Source organism: Gymnoscopelus microlampas, assembly GCF_963454915.1.
Source record: "Gymnoscopelus microlampas genome assembly, chromosome: 1".
NCBI lineage: Eukaryota > Metazoa > Chordata > Actinopteri > Myctophiformes > Myctophidae > Gymnoscopelus > Gymnoscopelus microlampas.
Window position 1 is genome coordinate 28910075 of NC_139962.1, and position 16518 is coordinate 28926592.

Sequence of the window (16518 nt, forward strand, 5' to 3'; positions counted from 1 at the left end):
TACACTTTCCACCACTGATTTCTAATCATTGAGACAGCATGCCCCACTCTCTAGCTCGCTTTGTTCCTCTAAAAAGAGGAGGTTTCAATAAAGTTTTTTTGCTGTTGCGTATGTGACGTATGGAATTGTGGGACGGCAATGGCAGCCTTCTTGTCTGTCTGTAAACAAATACGCGTTTTATACGACACAGCTAAACAACAGTTAGTAGTTTCTAATCCTTAAGTGAGTGACTAACCAAATCACTGGAATATATATGTACTGTAAATTAACTAGCAAAAGACACTGGGATTAAAAGGTATATGTGACCAAGGATCCAGCAGACCGCCGCCACGGCCCACGCCAGTAGGTTGCGCACTACCGTTAGCTATAGCTCTGCTAACGGTAACCAATGTGTTCATCTGTTCATGTTTAATGCTGTATCTACGCCCAGATATTCGTAAATATGAATCGAACCTTTGCTGTCACCCGTATCTCAGAACTACTTCTGCGCCAAGTGTTGGGCAATAGCTTAGCTAATGGGCTTAGCTAAGCAGCTATTAAGCTAGCTTAACTACATTTCCCAGTAGCTTGTGGGTAGCCTTGGATCAAGACTATCATAGATGTATTTTATCGAGTCTGACTTTTACTGGCGTATCTACGATAGATATAAAAATGTAAACATCGATAGAATACATCTATGAGAGTCTAGATCCTAGGCTAGCTTGTGGGTAGAGTTGCTATACTACTTTAAAATGATGTAGCTTTCACTTAGTGAACGCAATTTCTTTCGCCATGCAGCTGGATAACCTGCCAAAAGCTATATCACTGCATTTACTGTACATCAACATGAAATAACACAACAGATGAGTTTTGACTTTTGAGAGCAGTTTGTTCTGTTCATCAAAGATAGCCGCAACTCTGATGCTATAATGCTATATTGAGCAGTTACCCTTACAGCCCATTCATTGAAACCTAAAAGTCCTCCTATCGGTAACCGGAAGAGTCACCCCTAAACACGCTTGCCACCTGTTCAGGAGTAGACCGCTCACCCCAGGTCCGGTCCGGTCGCCCCGAACGAGCAGAACCCTCGCCCCACAACGATGGTCCGCTCGCTCCGCCGGTGCGGAATGCTCGCCCACAATTCATATCTATAGGGTCCATGGTTGTGCACTCAACAACATTAATCTAAAATGTGTCTTACCCCTGGGACCAAAATAGGACCATTCCACCTGGAATGTTTGTCGTTTACCATACGAATACTTGTGCATCTGCTCCAGGGAAGCTGTGAAATTATCCTCCGTTTTGATTGATTGATTGAATACTTTATTAGCAAAAAAAAAGGCACACGAAAGTACAGTTCAATACAAGGTCTGCAAAGAGGATTTTAAACCCAAGAAAGCTAATAGCTTGTTTCCATTGCGGTCCTTGGAGTACTTTAATGTTATAGCTGATCGCAGATGTTAATCACCGAATAATGTGCCTAATAATTTCATAGTGAAATCTGTGAAAATGCATTGTTTTGGGGATTAAAATCCTTGCAGTTTGCCCTCAACTTACTGAAGTTAATGTATTTTTCCCTTCGAGTTACGTCTGTTAGGCAAATAACATGCATTTTCCTCATGGTAACCCCACAGAAACACAGCATCTGCTTAAGTAGTGATATGGCACGCTGTGTAATTCCCCTCTGTGTAGAAATACATGGAAAGGTTTGCGGGGGCGACGGGACCAAACCTCTAGGGCGATGGGACCGGACCTCTGGGGGGCGACCGTTCGTTGCGATCCAGGGCGACCGTGTTTAGGGGTGACCGGTTTGGTATTCCTCCTATCTGATTGTATTAAACAACGTTAAACTCACCAACATTGCAGCTGTACGGAAAGCTGGGGTTATCCTCTTTTTATCTGCCTTTAAGTCTATGTTTCATACAAATCCACAGTAGACATGTTATGACCTACTTTCTGCCAATAAATTCCGTGCAGGTGATTATTTTTGGAGTGTTGGAGTTTGGAAGCACTCCTTGGAAACCACTCAACGGTCCTGGGTACCACCTGTTTCAAACTGCACATAATACAGGAGGCAGCAGGACGTTGCGTTATTGAAAACTGCTTTCAAACACTTAGAAAAATAATCACCTGCACAGAATGTATTGACAGAAAGTAGCTCATAACATGTCTACGGTAGATTTTTATTAACAAAAACTTGACAGATATAAAGAGGATAACCCAAGCTTTCTGTTCAGCTGCAATGTTGGTGAGTTTAACGTCATTTGATACAATCAGATAGGACTTTTCGGTTTCAATGAATGGGATCTCAAGGGTTGGTATTGCAACTTAATGTCCGATAGCATTATAGCATCTTGCTTGCGGCAATCAAAGAGAGAATTCTGCATCTCCATCCATTTGTAGCCAGCAGTTCTCAGACTTTTTAATTGCAACAATCTCCATGGACCCCCCATAACGTTTGAGAGTGTATACTGTCAGAGTTACCATTTAATTGAAGTTCCTAACTCTCATTTTGCTGAGGACCCCTTGGAACCCCCTCAAGCACCGCTGGCTGTCCCCGGACCTGATATGTTTTATTCAATCACTCACCATCAAAACATGTCCATAGCTACATTACTTATGTAGCTATTCGTCTGGTGGCTATTCGTAGCTACAGTGGAGTCAGTACTGCTGTATGGGGCTGAGACATGGAGCCTCTCAGCACAACAGGAATGGGCCCTGGATGGAGTCTACACAAGAATGCTACGAATGGCACTAGGTGTCACATGGACGCCGGACCACATCAGAAATGTGGTCCTCTACGGGGACCTACCACGGGTCACAGACAAAGTCAGAGAAAGAATGATGAACCCTGATGCTAGATAGGAGAGTGTGGAGGGCAGCGATTCAGGAGTCCCGAGTTGTGTTTGCTAGACTAGCACTCTCGCATGGCATTATGTAGCTAGCTACTTTTACTAAGTAACTTACTGTAGCTAGCTAACTTTTATTTTTTAGAGCTTTTAGTGTAGCTCAGTTACCCAAGCATAAGTAGTTTGCCTAACACTGGCGAAAGTGCTTCCTAAAGCACTCACTAGAGTTAACATGGATTAACTGTGCCCTTTGTGTGTTGTCTTTAACAGATAATGGATGATGATGTATCGATGCACAGACTGGAAGGCAGTGATTCGACTGATCAGGTTGGGGGGTTGATTGTAAAGAAGAAGAGCGCTGCTGCGGAACCACATGTTTTTCGGGCACCCACTCCTCGCACTTCTTTACTGGGCCTGGATCTTCTGGCAGCCCAGAAGAGGAAGGAACGTGAGAGCAAGGAACAGTTAGAGGCAGACCTCAATGACAGAGCCAGTAAGAAATCAAAGGTGTCATCCTACAAGGACTGGGAGGAAGGGAAGAGTGATTCTGAATCTGATGATGAAGAAGAAGATGGTGACGAGGACAAAAGTACTAAGAAGGAGAGGTATGATGTTGTTGTTTACTGTCATATTTATGTACATAAGAGTGTCAATTATGTAATACTCTATATTCTTATGCTCTATGGTATAAACTTCTTCACATATTAGACATCTTATTTCCCCTTGACAGGAAGTACCGTGTGACTGGTTCTGAAACGCCGTCCAACCCTGGAGGAGTCAGTGAAGAGTTTCGTCGCAGACACCAACAGAGAGAGAAAGACAGACGCGAACATGGAGTTTATGCCTCCTCCAAAGAGGAGAAAAACATGGAACGAGAGAAAGACAGAGAAAGGAGCAGAGATAAGGGCAAAGAGAGAAGGAGTGAAAGAGGTGATTTTAACAGAAGATGTCATAATAACATGGTCACCTAGCCTGCAGCTCTGTTATTGGTGCAGCAATTTGTTTTTATGGTGGGGGTCTGCAAGAGGCTATCTGCCTACACATGGTCTCTGTGTGTATCTGACTGTCTTGAGCTAATCTCGCAAGCTGCCAGACCAATAGGCGACCAAACTCTGCATGCAGGCTTCCAGTAGGCCACAGAAGTACCTCCACAAGTTCTTCCACGTTTTGTACGTTTTGGAATATTTAACTTAAATTTTACAATGGAAGTCAATGGGGCTGTGAGCACACTAAAACCTTGCGCACATTTGGAGTCATACATCATGACTAACATCATAATTTAGATGACTGGTGTCACATGAAGTTCCAGATCCACATTGGAGCCACACCGTTTCTTTGTGGATCCAGACATCAACATAATTTCCAAGTTTTCAATTTCTTTTAATTGAACAAACGGCACGATACATAAATAAGATCTAAGAATCATACTAATAGTAAGTAATTATGACAACTTTCTTTTAATAGGGGCGACCCAATAGACGAGTGGTCAGGGTGCGTACCACATGGGCTTAAATGCCGACAGGGAGTCCCTGTTTGATTTCAAGCAGGGTGGACCCTTTGTTGCATGTCACATGCCTATACCACATGTGTGTATCCTGTTAAAATGTATAATTATTAATTAAATAGAACAACAATAACAATGTATGGTCACAGTAAATATGACTCTTCTAACGTGACGTTTAACATGGCTCACCAGAGTTTAGGAGACACATAAAAGGTTCCCATATTCTTGGGAAGATAAGATATGCCCGTAGTTTCTTTAGACTATAGATCCTCTTGTAGCTATAGGATCTTATTCAAGATTTGTTAAAACAAGTTAAATGTTTGGCGTGCAGCAACTTTTATGGAACTGTCTTCTATGTGTGGCAGATGAGCGAGAGCGCAGCCATAGCCGCGGAAGCAGCAGCAGCCGGTCAGAACGTGGGGACCGCAGTGAGCGCTCACCAAGAGATGGGTCGACGTCTGAACGCCTCAGCCGAGGGAGTAAGAGAGATGAACCATCTTCACCACAACAGCGCCCTAGAGGTAAGACAAAATTCACTTAAAGGGATTGTTCACCCCCAAAATGACTTTTTTTCCCAATCGATTAGTCACCCCATGGAGACTTGAATTCATGGATATTTTTTAGTTTTTGTTGCATTCCTAAGCCAATAATTTGATGACCGGCAGCGGTTCCGGTAGGAGACACAATGAGTCTCCTTTGTGTCTCCTACCGGAACCGCTGCCTACCGGTCCATCACATTATTGGCTTAGGAATGTGACAAAAATACCCAAGTACCCAAAAATGTTCAAGTCTCCTGAACTAATACTACTAATTGATAGAAAAAATCAAATGTGAAGAACTATCCCTTTAAATATGCTCAATTAAAGGATTCAACACCCCCTCAGCCACAAAATATGTCATGTTTGGCCCGGAGAGACCACTAAAAAGAGTTCCCTTGTTGTTACAGATTCCTTCACGCCGTCACGTTCCAACTGGGAAGAGGATGACAGTGGTTATGCCAGTTCACGGCATTCACAATCACAGTGGGAGTCTCCGTCCCCTGCACCTCCGTCCCCTTCTAACAAAGACTCTGATCGCTCAGAGCGCAGTAGTATTCGCTCTGGCCGGGACAGCGAGAGGAGGGACAGGTAAGCGACTGAGTTTTAGAGTTGTTGTCGATCACAACGATTAATTCAAAGGTACTAGTTTTTTTGGGTGAACGAAATGAACTACGTCATTTCCTGAAAAGATACATTTGGTCAGTACAGTTGCAAATGCAAATTATTGATTGGCTGAAGAGAGACGGATCTGCCGTTCCTCTTTCGTCATTGGACTGAACTCCGGGAGGAGAGCGGGCTCTTCCCCCTCAGACAGACTGATACTAGCATATAAGCATCTCTCACTGAAGTTAAGTCAGTGAAGGGGAGCGCTGGGATCTCGTTCAGTAGACAAACCTGTTTCCCTCCCTCAGTGTCTCTGACTGGAGTAGGTAACGCTGGGATCTTGTTCACTGAGCAGACCTATATCCCTCAGTCACTGATTGGGATCCTGTTCGGTTGTTCAACAACCTACAGGTTAAGTTTATTTTTTCTTTTTGTTTTACATACAGGGTAGGTTTGTTTGGTGAACAGGGATACGGTATCATTACTAAATGATTTGAGGCAGTCTCTCCCTCAGTACAGTGTTTCCGTGTGAATGAACGACAGACAATTGTATTTAGTTAAGTGAACATAATCTGATCCCTGAGACAGTCTGTCACTCCCTTGCATAAACTAATACAAAACAACACGTAGGAAGTAAAACTAGCAGCGAATAGACTAGTAATAAAAACTGCTGCTGAATGAATTATTGATTAGACCGCTTTGTACACTGCTTTTCTGAGATATTTTTGTCTTATAATCATTAATCTAATGATCTAATTGAATAATTTAACTATCGTATCAGACTGCTGACAAGCTTGTCAGATGGGGGGAGAGCCCCTCTGTAAGCTGTGTAGTTTGGGCCATTAATTCATCAATCAAATAAACATTTCTACATGATTGAAATATGAGGCACATTTTGAGTGCAAGACACTTAAAGACTGCTCGCAAGAGTTAAGATCCCAGACAGTTGTAAAAAAATATATTTTGAGATGATGTATCATATTAACTGTCAGATATTTAACAGGCTTTTGAAAATATTCCAGACATGGTCTAACAGTTAGTTACACCATGCATTTAGACTTTAACTACATCATTTGATTGTTGTTTGTTTCCTCATGGCCTACATAATGAATGTTTCTCTGGTCTGTACTTAGGTCAGTCAGAGGCCGTTACCCTGATGATACACCTCTGCCCACCCCCTCCTATAAGTATAACGAGTGGGCCAACGACAGGAAGCATTTAGGATCTACGCCTCGTCTATCACAAGGGAAAGGTACTATTTCAGAAGGAAGAAATATCCACACTGCTCCCAATATTTAATTTGCTTATTAACAATGTTCTGCTCATATGGACTTTCATTAGGCATCCCAGGCATCCTGTATATATTACTTCCTTTTGTTGTTATTTCTTTATCCTGCATCTGAACCCAGCTGGGGTGGATGTGTACACATAGGAAGTACGTGATATGATGTTTAATCTGAATCTGCTTATGGTTTCTCATTCTCTTTTATGTTTCAGGCAGGAAGGAGGGTGGTGAGGAGGGAATTATGTTTGATAATGAGGAAGAGAAGGAGCAGTGGGAGGAAGATCAGAAGGTAACTATCCTCCTTGACATAATTATTATTGACATATTACACTATATTGTGAGAGTTACAGTAGATCAGAACACAACCCTAGGTCCTAATATTGTCGTTTAATAAATCGCCACTAGTTATCTAGTGTTCTGATTTGACTCTGCTTATGCCTCAGGCCCACAACAGTTCCGACCCTATACGTTTGATATCATTACTTTGGCTAAACAGACCCTCTGTGAATTGTTCCTACTCTAGCGCCGTTGCTGATCTGGTTGAGCACTCAGTTTGTAGACGCAAACAAAACTTCAAGTAGACACATAAACTCCCAAAGGAACAGAAAGGGGGGAAAAAGGTTCCAACAATAATCTCTTTGCACCTGTATTCCTTGTCCTGAAAGCGCCCAACTCACTTGCACTAAGCACCCCTGCGCCTCTCCATGCGTGACCGCATTCCTGCGCGTCTCTTTCAATCTCATATGTTTTCCTGGGCCCTTAATATAGGCCCCTAATATAGTTATGTATGAATTAGAACGTATGATGTGATGTCATTTTCGCCTCTGTTTATCTAGCTGAATGATCCTGTTGTTTAAGGGGAACGTTGCAAATATTTAATGTGAATCCTATCGTACTATTGTGAGGAGGACTCATAAAAAACACTTCCCAATGTGTTTGGTGTTTCGAGAGTTCATACTGGAAAACCTACGTGAAACTCAATGTGTAGTTTCTAGTTTTATATTATTATTATATTGTGGTCTTTTTTAATCTTTCTCTGACCATCTTTCACAGCAAGCTGACAGAGACTGGTACATGATGGATGAAGGCTCTGATGAGTTCCACAATGCTCTGACTTCCACCTCTGAAGAATATGTGAAGAAGAGAGAGCAGATCCTTCAGAAGCAGACACAGAAACGTATATCTGCCCACAGACGACAAATCAATGAGGTACAACAGTACATCACAGTACATCTCCATGTCTGCTTGTTTTGATTCATTCGTCCTGTTAGAGATTAATTGATTCATTTTTATGTGTGTGGTATACACACGTACGGTTATTATTGTTTGAGGGAGTAGTGTTTGTCTGAGCAGAGTTGATTAGGCTTGTTAGTAAAGCTAGCTGTGTGTATGTGGTTTGTTTCTCTTAGGATAATGAGCGTTGGGAGACAAATCGTATGCTTACCAGTGGGGTGGTGCAGAGGCTGGAAGTGGATGATGACTTTGAGGAAGACAACGCTGCTAAGGTTCACCTGTTGGTCCACAACCTGGTGCCTCCGTTCCTGGATGGAAGAATAGTTTTCACCAAGCAGGTAAGTTAACTAAGTGCAGAGTGGCTCACATTTACTGTAAACTAACAGGTTTTAGCTTGTAGACTAGTTATTTTTGGCAAGTGACACTATTAATGCAAATTAGACTTTAAATGATCTAATATTATTGACATAGGCTTATCCCTTAGTGAACAAGTTGCTGCAGTAAGCACTGGTTGTATTGGTTATATGGGTTCATATCAAAGATTGATTTGCCTAATTGTATGTTTACATGTGTGTGTGCATGTGCGTGCGTGCGTGCATGTTGCAGCCGGAGCCTGTCATTCCTGTGAAAGATGCCACATCTGACATGGCCATCATCTCTCGGAAGGGCAGCCAGCTGGTTCGCAAACATCGTGAGCAGAAAGAACGCAAGAAGGTAGGACAGTGTAGTCTAACAATGATAATATATAAAGTAGAGTAAGCCGCACCGAGGATACAATGTGAAAGGACAAGGTTAAAATCGAGAAAGGACTGGGTTTTCATGAATTATGAAGAGTGTGGCTCTGAAGAGTTGATTTATTTGGCTTCTATCTAATGTCTCAATATCCATCCATCATTGATGGGTAGACATTGATACAGCCAACACTCCAGTACCATAGTCACAGCAGATTTACATTATTTTAGATTTAAGTAGACCTGTCTGTTGTTCTTAATGTCCGGTGTGTTTAACACATCCACCGCCAAGGTCTAATCTCAAAATGCACTTACCACTGCCAAGCTTTTTTTGTCCTTTTTTGTTTTTTTGATTCCGCCATAGCCCCCGCTAAATCCGTTTAAAATACGCGTTCATTTGGTTCGACACAAAGACGGGATCCGACATTACAAAACACCGAAGACCGAGACGCGATCGGTGCCTCCATTTTGAAGAACCGGAAGTGCAAAAAAAATCCGGAATCTGCACCTGTTCGATTTAACATGGGAAAACACCCGCCCCGTAGGACTACGGGTACGGCGGTTAACGGTTGGATTTAACGGCCCGTAGGACTACGGTCTTGGCGGTCAATGTGTTAACGTATAACGTGATGATGATGATGACGATGATGATGATGATGGTGCTTTATTGTGACATCATGTCTGAAAATGTTCTTACATCACAGCATCTCCATTTGCAACATAAAAAAAGAAACAAAATTAAGACAAGAAGGAAACCTACGTACATTAACATAACATTGCAATCACAATTTCATAAAACATACAGAAAACAAGATTAAAGGCCCTTCAATGTTCATTTGACCTGGGATTTAGCTCCATATTAAATTATATGATCGACTTGTGTACAAAAGAGTGCTTCAGTTTTAATTGTGGAACCCTGTATCTCTGGTTTGATGGTACCATTTTGTATTCACTGTTCAGGACATGGTTGGGGTCAGAGACCATGTTGTTGGCTAGATTTAATATGTTATTATGGCAGGCTGATTCATAGTGTTTCTCAAGTGGTTGGCCAACAATATAGGGCAGATTTTCATTTGGTGGATCAGTTTTGTCTTTAAACTAGTGGATACTAGTACCTAGGACACTAGTACCGGCATGTATTATTACAGTACTGTCAAATACCAATAATCATAGAAGTAAAAAACAAAAGAGGAATGTATCTACTCGCCCCCAAAAACCTAAGATTTTTTTTATTTATTATTTATTATTTGGTGATAAATTAAATGTGGTCTTATCTTTCCAGGTTAACTGTCGTTGCAAGTATTTGTATGAAAATAACGGCTTACGGCTATGTTTTCAGGCACAGCACAAGCAATGGGAACTGGCAGGTACAAAGTTGGGGGACATTATGGGCATCAAGAAGAAAGAGGACGATGGCTCTGGGGCCAAAGTGGGCGAGGATGGCAAAGTAGACTACAGGTGAAGACATATTGAGTATGATGAGTGTCATGATTGTTGCTAACATGACTGACATGCTAAATGTGTTAAAACTTGTATTGGTTAGTTTTTCAACCACTTAAGTCCTATTCTATATTTCGTTGTTTTAACTAGCTATGTTAACTATTTTTGAAAAATCTTTACAAGAAATGTGGCTATAATGGCATGTCCAAAATAAAGACGCCAGGTTTCATTTGGTAAATCTTTCAACTATAGTGCTGGTTTTCCCGTATTTTGTAATGATTTGTCAAACATTGTCATCCTTACAGAGCAGAGCAGAAATTTGCAGACCACATGAAAGATAAGACTGAGGCCAGCAGTGAGTTTGCTAAAAAGAAAACCCTCTTGGAGCAGAGGCAGTACTTGCCTATATTTGCTGTCAGGCAACAACTTCTGAACATCATAAGGTACTTATGAAATACTTGCACAACAATTGGGACGTTTGCCAGGATTGATAAACACTGTACTAGTGTACAAACTGTACAAATGTAGAGAAATGGACCCATAAGAGTCCATGTGTTAAAGTGTCTCTGATCAAGACACACATTTACAAGCAAAATATATCTACAGATACAAATAAACCGGCATCAAATCAATGTCTGGTCCTGAAAAAACAAATATTAGATGGTATAGAGCACTGTTTTTCAACGTTTAGTCGTGTAGTCTGTAGTCTGTAATTCAGACAGTATATAATGGATCAATTTGTATCTTTGGGACACAAATCAACACTGTGAAATCATCAGTGTTAGTTTAACTCTGAGAGTTTACCAATGGTACCTTACGGGTCCATTTCACACCCTGGTGGTCTCTGAACCCGACGTTGAGAACCAGTAGTATAGAGAAACAGTTTACCATTCAACATGACTGAGTGAGAGTGACTCAATTTGACTCAAAATTGAGCTTACGCGTAGAGCCCGACCGATACATCGGTCATTTTGGACCCCGATGTCAATATCGGACATCGGTCATTTTTCCCCCCGATGTTCCGATGTTTTTGTCATTAATATTTTCACTGATTGTGCAATTGCTGCGCAGCTGCGGTAAAGGTGTTTATATTTATTTATGAGAAATCCACAAAGATTGCTTGTTTTTCTCAACAACTCAATAATACTGAGTGAGATTAAAGTTATCTACCACTACAATGCCTTCCAGAGAGACCTATAAGCTCAATTAATTAATAAATGATATGAATGACTCGACGCGAGGCTCGTTGTTAATTTATGGATCATGATGCAACGGTTAGGTATATATTTTTATGGGCAATTGGGCAAAGGCTACTACAATCTTCTAAGCTACTTGTATATCGCTAAATAAATATATATTAACGTCTGTCTGAGACATTCATTTGACATCTCCACGCTGTTTCTGAGCGGAGGAGCGCTGCTTGGCAGTCACACAGAGAATACCAAAACTCTAGCCCCAGAACACAGTCGCCCTAAAACACAGTCGCCTCGGAGCAAATCCGGCGGTATTCACAAACGTAACTTCAGTAAACTATGCCTAAACCTACCTAACCTTATTTCTAAACGTAACCCCATTAAAACTATGTTCTAACCTTATCATCAAACAAATGCAAGAACCGTGGGTCCGCGAAAAAGAATGGGGGTGAGCGTGATTTGGGGCGAGTTTCATTAACTTTCACTTTTCATCAGACGCGACAAGGTGGTCAGTCAGATGAAGGGATTCCTCTTACAACTTTGTAAAGCATTACCCTTACCTTGGGCCGTTCATTTTGCTCTCAGCAAGACTTTGTTCATATCTAAAATACAAGGACACAGTTTTGTTGTGCTCAAAGCTTGAGTGACTCACTCGACGCTCAAGTTTTAGAATCCCATAGTTTAGATCCTAATAGATCCTATAGTCCGAAGGGACAGTTGTGGGTTTTATTGGTTGTTGTTGGTTGTCAGGGCGATTTCACAACCAATCGATGGACGGGCTCTGCGTGGGCACTTCGGGCATGCGGTGACAGCGTCGTGTCAATGTAATATGAAAACAAACTAAATCAAATGACCAAAACCCAAATCCTAAATTTAGAAGTGCGCTACACCCCTTATCATTATGTATGACATTTTTTTGAACATAGCAGATCTACAAGCTCACAACGCACTGCATAGCAACATGTTGTGAGCTTGTAGATCTGCTATTTTCAAATAGCCAGAAAAAGTACTAAAATGTTTTACTTAAGTAAAAGTATCAATGCTGCAACATAGAAATACTCTGTAACGAGTAAAAGTCTGGAATTCAAAATGTACTTGAGTAAAAGTACAAAAGTATTGGCATCACATTTCAATCAATTTCAAGTTCTCAAATGTATAAAAATATTTTGAAAATAGCAGATCTACAAGCTTGTAGATCGGCTATTTTCAAATGGCCCTATACAAGGCTGAAGTGATCAATGTATGTTTTGTAATAATAATCAAAATATTCAAAGTAACTTAGTAACTAATGTTTTCAAATAATTGTAGTGGAGTAAAAGTATAATATTTGCCTCTGAGATGTAGTGGAGTAGAAGTAAAAGTATTGGACATTGGAAATACTCAAGTGAAGTACAAATACCTCAAAATTGTACTAAGTACAGTAATTTAGTAAATGTACTATAGTTACTTTCCACCACTGCAAATAGCCAAAGTTTAAAAAGGGCTGAAGACTTGTGGTTAATGTATGTTTAGTAATAATATTAATAATTCAAATCTACAAAGTGACTAGTAACTAAAGTTTTCAAATAATTGTATTCATGTTTATTTGTAATAATGTGATTGCATTTTATTTAAATGTTCTCAATCTTGTATTCTTAACTTTAATGAAAAAACTAAGTTTATACATTTTTGAAAATTATTTTTTATTTTATTTAATTACAAAATATCGCTCAAAAACATCGCCAATCGGTGGTCCAGGATTCTCAAAATCGGCATCGGACCCAAAAATCTGGCATCGGTCGGGCTCTACTTACGCGTGGTCTTTTTTGTCTTCCCCTAGGGACAATAGCATAGTAATTGTGGTGGGGGAGACGGGCAGTGGGAAGACTACCCAGCTGACCCAGTACCTCCACGAGGACGGCTATACCAGCTACGGCATGGTGGGCTGTACACAGCCCCGCAGGGTGGCAGCCATGAGCGTGGCAAAGAGAGTCAGTGAAGAGTTGGGCAGTAACCTGGGAGAGGAGGTAAGACTGGTCCATTATATCAGAGACAGCAGCCATATGGTGAAAGCTTATCTATCTGTCCTCTATTTTTAACTACTTGTGTAAATCAGGAGTTTTCAACAGGTGGTCCGTGGACCACTAGTGGTCCATGAAGGATTAACGTGCATTAACGACATGGTGACCTATGATGACGCGTCAATGTTGTCAGTTACTGGGAAGTTGGAGATCAAGAAATTCCACAGAAAAGGGAATTAGAATCTCAAGAAGGGGAAGAGTACCAGATTGTCCGATTGAGTTATCATTATTAAGAAATGTACCCATATAATCACATGTGTCTGCTTACTCATACATAAGATACAAATCAGTAAATCAGTTAACATGAGTTTAATGGAAGGTTGGATAAAGTAAGAGAACAGAATAAGGGTTACAGTGGGAGTTCATATTCCCACCCAACACAACAGTGGTCCCCAGGTTGATTCTTAGTCAGGGTGGTGGTCCCTGGTTCACAATCAGTTGAAAACCCCTGGTGTATATGCTTGCATCTTTTTATTGCTGGTATGGAATCAGTCATATGCTGTTCAACATGGCCATCTAGTGGTTAAACAGAGGTCACATTCTTGAATCTTATAGCTGTTATGGAATCAGTCGCTGCTCAACACTGCCATCTAGTTGTTAAACAGAGGTCACACTCTTGCATCTTATAGCTGTTATGGAATCACTCATATGCTGCTCAAGACTGCCATCTAGTCGTTAAACTAAGGTTCTTCCGATTATCTTTAGTTGATTGTTTTGACATGTGCTGCAGGTGGGCTATGCGATCCGTTTCGAGGACTGCACATCAGAGAAAACAGTCATCAAGTACATGACAGATGGTATCCTGCTGAGAGAGTCCCTGAGGGAGTCGGATCTGGACCACTACAGTGCTGTCATCATGGACGAGGCTCACGAGCGCTCCTTGAACACGGACGTGCTGTTCGGCCTGCTGCGTGAGGTCAGGGCCACAATAGCCAACACCCTTTGAATTAACCATATTCACACGCTGGCCATTTTGCTTACTTTAATACTCTGGGGTGGGGTTTCCCATCCAAGAGTATTAAGAAAGAGCAGAATTAAGTCACACCCGGGGGGTATTACACACCAGTGTATTAATTGAGAGCAAAGTGGCTGCTGTTTGAATAATGATCAATAGATGCAACTTATGACACATTTTTGTCTTAGTGGTATGTGTGTCATGTTATTACTGTGGTGCATATTGCTTTCATGTACATTACATTTTTCTACTTTTCTCTTAACCCTTGACCAGGTTGTGTCTAGACGTTCTGACTTGAAGCTCATTGTCACCTCTGCTACCATGGACTCGGATAAATTTGCATCATTCTTTGGCAATGTCCCGGTATTCCACATTCCAGGAAGAACATTCCCAGTGGACATCTTGTTCAGCAAGGTATCTTTTTAGTTAAATTATTGTTTGGAATAGGCATAGCATGGTATCTCTTAAGGTCCTGTGTGATTGGCAACGAAAAGCCACAATTCCTAACCCCCATCAGTCACTCATCTATATCTGCAATAGACACTAGGAAGATCACATCATATTATATTACCAGATGATTATTTCACAATATTCAAAGTCTTTTGAAAACTGTAATGATGAGATTTTGCAGTGTTGAAGCACGAACAATTCACCGTCCTTGTGCATTTCTACAACATAAGAAGTGTTTTTCATGTAGTTGCTTATTTTTTTGAATGTTGCTGCATGGTTTCCTATCATGTAATGTGATGTGCTCTGCAGACCCCTCAGGAGGACTATGTGGAGGCGTCAGTGAAGCAGGCTCTTCAGATCCACCTCAGTGGTATGTCAGGAGACATCCTCATCTTCATGCCTGGTCAGGAGGACATTGAGGTGAGGCACCTGGTGGTCACCATGCTGCTTCTACCACACTCATATCGTTGCTGTCAGGCAGAAATCTTGTGTCGCCGTATTTAAACTTTTTTCATAAATTAATTCCCTACAAAATAGCCGATCTACAAGCTCACAACATGTTGCATATCAATGTGTTGTGAGGTTGTAGAATCACTATTTGTCGTATGACCTAGTTCATAGGTCTTAAGTGGTTAAAGGATAAGGCCTTTATAAGTTTGTTTTCTTATTGTCAACCTAACCTATGAAAATACCAAGACCGGAAAATACATTTCACCTACTTCCATGTTCCAATTATAATGGCCCAGTTAATCACAATTCTAAATTACACTGACCTGATCAGTGTTGCCTCTATAAAAATGGGACCCAATGGCTCGCTGCTTGGCACTCAACATCAAGGGTTAGATTGGGGGTACATGTAAATCCCCGCAACAACTATTATGTACTTGTACCTCAAGCCACCTCCCACTACATAAACAGGAGATGGGCTCCTGCCCTATGGGCTACATGGCTCGTCGTTTTCACGTATTGCAGACAAAAAGTGGCCTGCAGCCTACAAGATTTGGTATAAAAGAGAGAGAAAAAAGATTTGTTAGAGGTGCTGGATAAAATGCATAAATGATTTATCTTCTTAAATAAATGGTGGTAATAATAATAATAATGATGAGGGTGATTGAAAAGCCTTGGGGCTCAAGAGCCACTATGTTGTTAAACGTTATTATGCTCTCGCATGAAAGTGTTGCTTGCCAAAAATTACAGATATAAAATCTAAAACGTTGCGTCACTAGCTTGTAGATCAGTTATTTTTGGCAAGCGACACCATCATACTTCAGAGAATAAATTGAGATGTATGTGAAATGGAAACGTGTTCAACACTGTTCCTTTGACCTGGCAGGTGACCTCAGATCAGATTACCGAACGGTTAGAGGACCTGGAAAGTGCTCCTCCTCTGGCTGTACTTCCCATCTACTCCCAGCTGCCCTCTGACCTCCAGGCCAAAATCTTCCAAAAGGTCTCTCACCTTATCCTGATTTGTTGTCTCACAAGCAGTGGTGGAAAAAGTACTCAAATTCTTTACTTAAGTAAAAGTACCAATACTGCAATATAAAAATACTCTGTTACAAGTAAAAGTCCAGAATTCCAAATTTACTTGAGTAAAAGTACAAAAGTATTGGCATCAAAATGTACTTAAAGTACCAAAAGTAAAAGTACTAAAATATTTGAAAATAGCAGATCTACAAGCTCACAACGCGTCGCGA

At 41.1% G+C, this 16518-nt stretch overlaps 1 protein-coding gene across 3 annotated transcripts in view; it reads left to right on the top strand.

Annotated features, from left to right (window-relative positions):
- The first annotated feature begins 125 nt into the window (after positions 1-125).
- dhx38 (DEAH (Asp-Glu-Ala-His) box polypeptide 38) overlaps positions 126-16518 on the top strand; it is a 30743-nt gene continuing 14350 nt past the window's right edge. The window contains exons 1-17 of one of the 3 annotated variants that reach the window (XM_084079200.1): positions 126-381; positions 3099-3433; positions 3559-3758; positions 4698-4853; positions 5279-5459; positions 6608-6726; positions 6972-7048; positions 7813-7968; positions 8169-8330; positions 8599-8706; positions 10063-10181; positions 10469-10606; positions 13176-13362; positions 14147-14332; positions 14645-14785; positions 15131-15241; positions 16155-16271. In XM_084079200.1, the coding sequence (XP_083935326.1) occupies positions 3102-3433; positions 3559-3758; positions 4698-4853; positions 5279-5459; positions 6608-6726; positions 6972-7048; positions 7813-7968; positions 8169-8330; positions 8599-8706; positions 10063-10181; positions 10469-10606; positions 13176-13362; positions 14147-14332; positions 14645-14785; positions 15131-15241; positions 16155-16271 (2490 nt within the window). In that variant the 5' untranslated portion in view covers positions 126-381; positions 3099-3101. The remainder of the gene's footprint in view (positions 382-3098; positions 3434-3558; positions 3759-4697; positions 4854-5278; positions 5460-6607; positions 6727-6971; positions 7049-7812; positions 7969-8168; positions 8331-8598; positions 8707-10062; positions 10182-10468; positions 10607-13175; positions 13363-14146; positions 14333-14644; positions 14786-15130; positions 15242-16154; positions 16272-16518) is intronic. The other 2 variants (XM_084079199.1, XM_084079201.1) reach the window with 2 other exon arrangements.